Raw genomic sequence first — 9,759 nt, forward strand, 5'->3', positions numbered from 1 at the left:
GATTGTTGATCTATCGGTTCAGACGATTACTATGTTTGCCAAAAATGCCTGGGCCGTATGTGGAACAAATCAATTCCACAAGGAGGGGAAACTTCAAAATTCCGTACAAGGTCACTGGCAAACAGGCTAATGCACCCAAGGTAATAAGAATCCATGCCTTCTTTTCACCGAAGAGAAGATAGATTGCGCTACTGTAGGCTATCATCATGAATGTTACGGAGAGGAATAGAGTAACAAGGCCAAATATCAACCTCCTAGGAAGGGCAAAAAGAAAATCATCTTCTGCATATCGTGTCGTGAGAATGGATAGGCATATCAGCACCGAAGCAATGGATAGGAAGAGGGAAAGAGCATCCGAAACTGCAAAAACTTTGAACTTGAAGGTATCATCATGGTTGCCACCCGGGATGGTAATTGCTGCTGCAAACACTACAGTAGCAATAAGCGCGCTGCCAATGTGTAAAATTTTGCTGTGCCTTTCATCCATTTCTCCCCTTCTTTTATCAACTTTTTATGTTCCTTTATAAATACCATTTTCGGTTTATCTTCGTCATTGTTCTCAGATTCACTGAAGGCTCTCGGTGCATATTTTTCAATTTCCTGTGTAAAAATCAAAAAGTTTCTAAGATACAGAAAAGAGTGGATATGTATAAGAAAATTAATTCCCCTTCAAAACAAAAATTATTACCTTAAACCAATGTAACTCGCGTTGCATTTGTAGAGCGGCACCAGAAACGAGACTGAGCCGGTGCGGAGGGGCCAATTTTCCAGCCAAATGCAAGATATTATCGTTATTTGAATCATCTCTGGTTCGTATTATAAGTTGTCTATGCATACCGGTTTCGCAGATGAGGTTGAAAATCTTTTCATGACGATTTAATACTGCCAATTTGAATACATCCTCATTCAGATACTCGAGTGCAAAAGGATATGACTTTATAATCTCTTCCAGAATCTCGGGAATTCCATATTTTGCCCCAGTAATGAATGATTGGCTAAATATTTCCTTTGCTCTTGATACTTCCAAATCTTTAACTTTAGTACATAGGTGGTAAAGCAATTGAAGAGTCAGAGAATGCATCGTTTTTGTTTCTTGGATGTGCTTGATGGGTGGTGGCACTGCAATTAAAATTATATTAAGGACAACATAGCATTGCATTCAAGACTTTTGCATGCTTTAGTGGTAGTTTTGTTGCATCCAACCAGTTCCCAGAATATTGCATTCGCCTTTTGGCAAGCTGTGTGCAGGATAAAATTGAAGCAGTTCAGATGCAAAAGCAGGAATAACAGGAAAAAAAAAAATACAATCCTGAACAAAGTACCAATTAAACACTAATCTAAATTAAAGTGATTGTGAGTAGTTGCCAACTCATATTGGTTGGTGTAGAGTTTTTGTTTGCTGGCTATCATTAAGTTAATTAAATATACGATGCCAGTTTGCCTGAATAAATTAAGTTTCAAGATTCACACCCTTGAATTACTTATAGCCAATCTGATATTCATCTTCACATGTACATGAATTTGGGGTTTGTTATGGAAAAACGAGAATAGGCAACAAGAAAAATAAAAACACAGATTTATGTGAAAAATCCTAGATGGGAAAAACTACAGGCAGAGGAGAAAGATAATCCATTATGTCAAAAATTGGTACGAAAAGGGGAGTGTATCAAGAGGCTACTATATATATCCTTGAAAACCTATATACCATCGCATATATACATATATAGGAGAGAAAAAATAAATAAAGCAGGAAAATTCATAATTTTTCTTCACCATATATGTCGCACCGCAAACTTTTCGGGTTGGACCAAAAAAGGAAATCGGGTCACCAAGCTCTAACAATCTCCACCTTGACACGAATTCTAATGTAAGGAATGAAAAAACAAACTCCAATCTTCAACAAAAACTCTTCACCTCTTCCACAAACCCTAAAGGGCAACTCAACAACGAATACTGACCAAGCCCAAACAATGCTCAAACTTTGCTATAGAGAGTGTCTTGGTTATCATATCAATAGGATTATCATGGGTGCTAACTTTGCCCACAACAAGGCAATGATATCATGCACAAAATGATACCGTACATCAATGTGCTTTGTCCTATCATTAAACATCCGATCTTTTGTGAGGAAAATAGCACTCTAACTATGACAAAAAACTGTGGTAATCTGCAAGTTGTCACTAAGTTCACCAAATAGTCATTTTAACTAAATAGCTTCCTTACAAGCCTCTGTAATAGCCATGTACTAAGCCTCAATAGTACACAAAGCAATTGTAGTATGCAAAGTAGCTTTCCAACTGATAGCACAAACACCAATAGTAAAAACATACCCTATAAGAGATCTTCTTTTATCAAGGTCACCTACAAAATCAGAATCGACATACCTAACAACTCCATCTCTAGTTCTCCCAAAATGCAAACAAACATCAATAGAGCCACACAAGTGTTTGAACATCCACTGAACAGCTTTCCAATGTTCTTTACCAGGATTTGTCTTGTATCTACTAACTGCACTAACTGCATATGATAAATATGAACATGAACAAACCTCTTATACCACTATCTAGGTGACTATTTTAAGCCATAAAGAGACTTTTTCAGCATAGTATTCCTTTCTTGAAACTATAAAACCCTTAGGCTACTGCATGTAAGATGTCTTCCTCAAGTTTCCCATGTAAGAATGTTGTCTTCACATCCAACTGCTCAAGCCCAAAATCATGCATGGTCATAATACCAAGCAAAGCTTGAATTGAACTATGCTTTACAATTGGAGAAAACACATAAGTGAAGTCTATACCTGGAATCTAACTATAGCCCTTTACAATTAATCTTGCTTTATACCTAGCTTCTTCAAGTCTTGGTATTCCTTCTTTCCTTAACACTCATTATCAACAAACAACCTTTTTACCTTTAGTTAGTCTCACTAAGTACCATGTGCCATTTTTATGAAGTGACCCCATCTCCTCCTGCATGACAACCATCCTTCTTCTAGAAACATCACAATTAACCGTCTTTGAGTAGGTAGAAGGTTTTGCATTGGAATCAATACCTTCGACCACATTTAAGGCATAAGCAACCAAATCAGCCTCAATATACCTCTATGGAGGTTTAATATCTCTTCTAGGTCTGTTTTTAGCAATAGAATACTATGGTGATGGTGGTGGTGGTGAGAGAGCAACAACACCACTCGTCATCCCTGAACTAGACTAAGATGTAGAATCTGGCATGGATCCTAACCCAATCTCAAACTCCACCTGTGTGTTTGATTTATGTTGCTTTTTGTCATAAGAATCTATGGAAAATGAGTCATGAAGCATAGCAGTTTCATAAAACATATCTCTATTGACTATGACTTTCTTTGTTTTTGGACCCCTATAGCTTATACCCTTTAACATCAAACTTATAGCCAAGGAAGACACATTTTATAGATCTAGGTTCCAATTTTCCATTATCAACATGAGCATAGGTAGGACATCCAAATATCTTCAAATCAGAGTAACTAGTAAAACTACCAGACCATACCTCTTGTGGAGTCTTTTTGTTAATAACAGTTGAAGGAGAGCAACTAATGAGAAAACAATTTATAGTGGTAGTTTCAACCCAAAAAGATTTAGGTAAACCAACATAGGAGAGCATACAACATACTTTCTCCACCAAAGTCCTATTCATTCGCTTTGCCACACCGTTTTGCTGCTGAGTATGACAAATTGTATGATGCCTAACAATTCCTTCGGACTTGAGTAGAGCATTAAATTCATCATAACAAAATTTGGAGCCATTATCAATGCAGGGATGTTTTACCTGCTTCTCTATCTACTTCTCAATCATAATCTTCTAGTCCTTGAATGTAGGTAGCACATCACTCTTTTGCTTCAAGAAGAACACCCAAACTTTTATGGAAAAATCATCAATGATAGTCAACATATAACTAGAACCTCCCTTAAAAGGCATCCTAGATGGTCCCTAAAGATCATAATGTATATAATCGAGTGTCCCTTTTGTCTTGTGAATGCCTTTTGTGGATTTGACTATCCTCTAGTTCCCAAAAAACATTGCTCGTAGAACTTTAATTTACTAATACTTTGACCATTAAAAAGTCCTCTTCTACTTAGTTCAACCATCCTAGTCTCACTTACATGCCCAAGATGCATATTCCAAAGTCTAGTAACATCACCATCTGACAATGAAAGAGTAGCAACAGTTGCATCACTGTAACTATAGAACCTGCAAGACATATAATTTGGTAGACCTTTTCTACCCTTTCATCACAACAAGAACACCTTTGCTAACCTTCAAGACTCCACCCTCACCAGTTTACTTGTACCTTTTTGAATTAAGAGTACTCAACGAGATAAGATTCTTCTTTAGATCTAGGACATGTCTCGCATCACCAAGTGTCTTGACAAGCACATCAAACATTTTAATTTTGACCATTCCAATAATAGCTATCTTATAATATGCATCATTTCTCATATATACAACACCTTTGGACATTGTTTCATATGTTGAAAACCAGTCCCAATTAGGACACATATGAAATGTGCAACCTGAATCAAGAATCCAATCCTTGCAAGGTTTGGAGTCGCCATTAGAAACAACAAGGAGTTTTCCATCACTGTACTCATCTTCTACAACACTAGCTTCACCGGATTTTTCTAGTTGTTTTTCCTTATAATTTGCAGCAACTTTCTTATTCTTATTCTGCAACTTATAGCATTCAGATTTGATGTGCCCCTTTTTCTTATAGTACCTACAGGTTTTGTCTTTATTACTAGATTTCGATCTGTCCCTTGCATTACCACCAAAATTCCTCTCTTGTATCCTTTCTCAAACAATAAGACCCTCTGCATGAGCCTTAGATCCAATAACAAGTTGCTTCATCTTTTCCTTAGAATATAAAGCATCAAAAACTTCTTCCAAGGTAAGAGTGTCATGACTATACAAAATAGTATCCCTAAAAGTCGTATATAAAGAGGGCAACGAACATAATAAAATCAACCCTAAATCTTCTTCATTATACTTAACCTCCATGGTCTCTAGATCAGAAACAATTTCCTTAGAGACGATTAAGTGATCTTTTAAATATGTACCTTCTGTCATATGATGAGAATACAATCGCTGCTTTAGATGCAACTTGCTAGTTAGACTTTTCATCATGCATAACTGCTCCAACTTTAAGCATAACGAGTGGTGATTTTTTCCTTCAGAATTTCCGATAGAATTTGATTTGACAGATGAAGATGAATTTGAGATAGGGCCTTTTGATCATTACATTTCTTTTTATCCAATGTCTAAGATGAGGGCATCTTATCAAACCCTAATAGGATTGGACTAAAAAAAGAAATCGAATTACCAAGCTCTAACAAGATTCAATAGGTTTCATATATTTCCCTTAAACCATACGCTTGAATTTAAAGGCTAGAATCAAGAAGCCTAATGAAATTTGGTACAAACTTAATCACTTGACTTCTTTTTAATTAACTAGGAGCATTAGGTGACAAGATATTCATAAAATCTATCAAAACAATGCAAATTGTGTATCCTGCATAATTCTTTGAGTAGTAGAGTATTATCCATTGGAATTTGATCATAGAGCTGATATTAAATCAATTACTTGAACTTAAAGGAAAAAAAATGAAGACAATTTTGTGAAGACAAATTAAAGTTGTGAGGACTAATCAAAATAAAAAATCGAATTCAACAAATTGGCATTTCTCTACTAGGTGCAATTTGGAAAATTGGTTTAACCTAACTCGAATCTCAGTGAAGTTGAGAAAACATTTTATTACTCAAGTTAGGATTTGGTTGAGTTTCTTAACCAAAAATTAATTTGGGTTAACCTTAATTTTGGGTTTAGTTCAGACCAATGCTTCAACAATCTAAGCCTAATTAAACTCCATTTAATATTTTATAATATTTATAGGACGTATTACTATATAATAATATCAATTTTTTTTTTCTAGAATAAGTTCAAGGGAAAAAACATCAAAATATATTAAGCTAACTCTAAAAAATTTGCCTACTCCTTGTGAACACTATTTAGAAGGAAAATTAATAAGGAAGCCTCTTAAGAAAGCCCCAAAGGTATATTGTCCTTTTAGCCAATGCATTCTAAAGTAGAGGGCCTAATGAACATGAGAGCCAAGCATGGATGTTATATGAATATTGTAGAAAATTGGGAAAAAAAACTATCAAAGCATTAAAGATAAATCATGGACATGAGTATCTATTGAAGATTTTTAAAAATCTCTATGATGAAAAGTTAATCCAAAGACAATCAATATCTTCAAGGACTCCATAGTAAAATGGTTGAATTGAAAAAAGTAACCATAAACTTTTGGATATGGTTCTCACTTAAAATGACAAAAGCCAACTTTCTAATATCCTTGGGGGAGGAAAGGGGGGGAGGGAGGGAGGAAGGGTTACTATTTTGATTGCAACTTAAAACTTGAATAGAGTGCCCTTAAAATTAATTACTTCAAACCCATATAGTTGTGAAAAAAAGAAGTAAGAAGTTAAAGCTAACTCACTTGTGATCCTAGGGCTTAGTAGGTTCAATTCATGTAAATTCTCATAAATATTGTGCTATAAAGGAAACAAGTATATTTTCATTGGATATTCTAATAAATCAAAGGTTGTGGGATGCTTAGTGTACAACTCATGGGAGTATAATTGAAGTTAAGTCATATGAAGTTAGTTTCTTATAGGATGATATTTCGAGTAGATGAGCATTGAAGTCTTAATTTATTCGAGGCAATTAAACCAAAGGGAAATATTGTGATATCCCACATCGAATATGGGGAAAAGTTCTTGACATTATATATGTATGAGCTTCTCTTAATTATTTAGACACATTTTAACATTATGAGGGCTCTTTAAACCCAAAGCGGATAGAATATATTTACACAGTTGGGAGTGGGTCGTTAAAAATGATACTAGAGTAGATTCTCAACCCCGGTGTGGGAGTTTGTTTAGCCTCATAAGGGGTATTTGTTTGTTTGGTCTTGCAATCCTGTAGGACACAATGAGTACATTATGTCTCTATGGGAGTGGTTGTGATATCCCACATCGGATAGGGGAAAAAGTTCTTAGTATTATATATGTATGGATTCTTCTTAACCGTGCAAATGTGTTTTAAATCTATGAGAACCCTTTGAGCTCAAAGTAAACAATATCTATATGATTGGAGTGAGTTGTTATAGATGTTGAAGATCTTGCTAAGGATATGAGTGACTGCACAATTTTCAAGACTATAACTTTAAGTAGTAACCTACCACCTACTAGATTATGCCACCAAGTGGGATTTTACTATTACATACTATTCACTAGGTTTAGATGTTTGTGTAGAAAACTTGGAACTATCCCATCATTGTCATTATGGACATTAGGGTGAATCTTTCATGTTTGCTTCATAAGATCATGATGTTTGAATAGAGTCTTTAAAAGTATGATATGATGTAACCATAAATGGAGTTCATTAATACTTATATTATGACTTCAATTTTCTATTCCCTATCCTATTTATGAATTATGCATATTGAGCATTCAAACCTACATCACTTCCATTGTACATGGGTGAATTAGGAGTTGCATAGAAGATCCCAATCATGAAGTTAGGCAATCCATCTAAGGCTATAGTACACTACCTCCTAATTAGAGGGATGACTTACCTTGGTCATTAGGATGGGTTTTCCATGATGAACAACTAGTGTGTTTGGTTATGCTGGGAAACCTGGATCTTTTTCGTTCCCATAACCTTAGATTGTATATAGGTGCATGCAAAATACCCTGGGCCTCTAGATCTTATGCAACGTGAGCAAAAATCATTTTTTTAATATTCTAGGACCTAGAAAAAAGGTCATTAGAAAACTTTATCTTTGATTTGGATAGTTCTCAAATCAATTTTGCTTAGTTTAGATGAAGCTTAAACAGTCCAAAGGTCTCATACACCTAAGATCTTCCACTCAATGACTCGATCCACAATCTTGCCACTCCATAGTGTGGGCTTTGAAAGGGTGGAATCCTAGGCTCACTTTATTTTTCTAGAGGTAGAAGATGATTGATCTCAAAAAGTAATGGAAACCCCAATCCTTAAGGGGTATTTATAAGGGTCTTTTACTAGACATAAGTGATTTGAGCCCACTAAGGCTTAGGTCACTTAATCTAGCTCAAAATTGGTCCTAATTGATTAATTAACCAAATAGGGTCATCTAATTAATCAATTAGCCCAAACCAAAGACCTTGTTCACTATCCCCTGTGTAACCTTTCATAATTACCAAAATACCCTTATACACAAGAGTGAACTTAGAGCTAATCCAACCCTCTTAAAACCGTGCCATAATGGTATATGAGCTCAGAGTGAGGACCACTTGGACCCATAGGAGTACCAACTCCCTCATAATCCAATTTTGGAGTTGATTTAACATTCCACTAAAAAGAATTAATAGAACTCCATTACCCTATATAAATAATAATGAGATGAAGCTTAGATCTATGACCTACTATCCACTGCATGCAAAGTCTCTATGAACTAGTGTCTATAATATAATAAGGTAGTGTTATCACCTATCAAGATTACTTCTCCAATACTTAAGTTATAGATCCCACTTATTATGTGATCAATTGACATACTCTAACTCGAAGGAGTATATGTTAAATTTCCACTAAAGGAAATGTTATGGCCATAGTCTTCTAGATCACATGTCCTTTGGATCACCCAATATGACATATTTTCTCAATCTATAAGATATCATAGTGCCTCTATTGAAAATACTTGTTGCCACTAGCCTCCATCAACAGTGATCTAATTCAAAGGATATATGGCCACTTTAGAGTCTCACTCATAAGTCAAAACCTCATGTTGACTTTGACACCGACTTAATATCTTCTCAAGGTTGAGAGTCCTTGCAGTATAGCAACATGATGAATCATGATAAGTGATAGCCTTACATCATGATTCACTATAGGTTGAGTCCAGTGCAAATCATATGCACTAGTGCACTCACCATGGAAAACCATTCTGACGGTCAAAAGAAGTCATCCCTCTTATTAAGAGGTAGTGCACTAATGGATAACCTAAATCCATGAACCAACTTTGGACAACTTTCACTTTGCAAGGAACCCATAACTTTGGATCTTCTATGCAACTCTTAATGCACCCAAGTCATGTATAGTGCAAGTGATGTAGGGTGTGTATGCTCAAATAACCAATTAATGCAAGTGGATAATAATAAGAAACCAAGAAAAATAAATACATAAATTTATAAATGAATCTCTATATGTTACATCATGTCATGCTTCCGAGTGCTTAATCCCAACAGAATACACATTATATAGGACCTACGGTGAGTCAGACATTGGTCCTTAGGTAGTCATGACTTCACCAAACAACTTTGTTGCATGAGCTCTCAACTTTGAGCGAATATTGATCTAGTGCTAAGGTCTTCAATGACTTTGACCTATGAGTGAGACCTTAAAGTGATCACATATTCTCTATTGATTGGGTTACTATTGATTGAGACAACAGGTATTATCAAAATAGGCACCATGATATCTTAGGGGTTTGAGACATTGTGTTCTCTTGGGTGATCCTAAGGACATGTGACCTTAAAAACTATGGCCACAATAATTCCTTAAGTACAATTTGACATATGCTCTTAGATAGATATAGTATGGTAGTTAATCAAATAATAGGAGGATTTAAGATTAAAGGATTATAAAGGTAGTCTTGAGAGGTTGATAACATTCATCTCATTAAA

The 9,759-nt window shown here is 35.3% G+C and overlaps 1 protein-coding gene across 1 annotated transcript; it reads right to left on the reverse strand.

Moving 5' to 3' along the window:
• Positions 1 to 429: 429 nt before the first annotated feature.
• LOC117908205 lies at positions 430 to 1,115 on the reverse strand. The gene is made up of 2 exons (XM_034821848.1): positions 689 to 1,115; positions 430 to 600 (listed from the first exon to the last, which is right to left on the reverse strand). Exons 1-2 carry the CDS (start codon positions 1,079 to 1,081, stop codon positions 430 to 432), a joined length of 564 nt encoding a protein of 187 aa, XP_034677739.1. The 5' UTR covers positions 1,082 to 1,115.
• Between the last annotated feature and the right edge of the window lie 8,644 nt (positions 1,116 to 9,759).

The sequence above is a fragment of the Vitis riparia genome, chromosome 19 (assembly GCF_004353265.1).
Source record: "Vitis riparia cultivar Riparia Gloire de Montpellier isolate 1030 chromosome 19, EGFV_Vit.rip_1.0, whole genome shotgun sequence".
Taxonomy (NCBI): Eukaryota; Viridiplantae; Streptophyta; class Magnoliopsida; order Vitales; family Vitaceae; genus Vitis; species Vitis riparia.

What these genes read in the sequence shown, in the direction of transcription:
- LOC117908205 (XM_034821848.1), bottom strand. Translation starts at nt 1,081, where the DNA reads ATGCATTCTCTGACTCTTCAATTGCTTTACCACCTATGTACTAAAGTT. An exon ending in GCGAGTTACATTGGTTTAAG is followed by an intron (nt 601 to 688) that starts GTAATAATTTTT and finishes ATTTTTACACAG; the next exon opens with GAAATTGAAAAATATGCACC.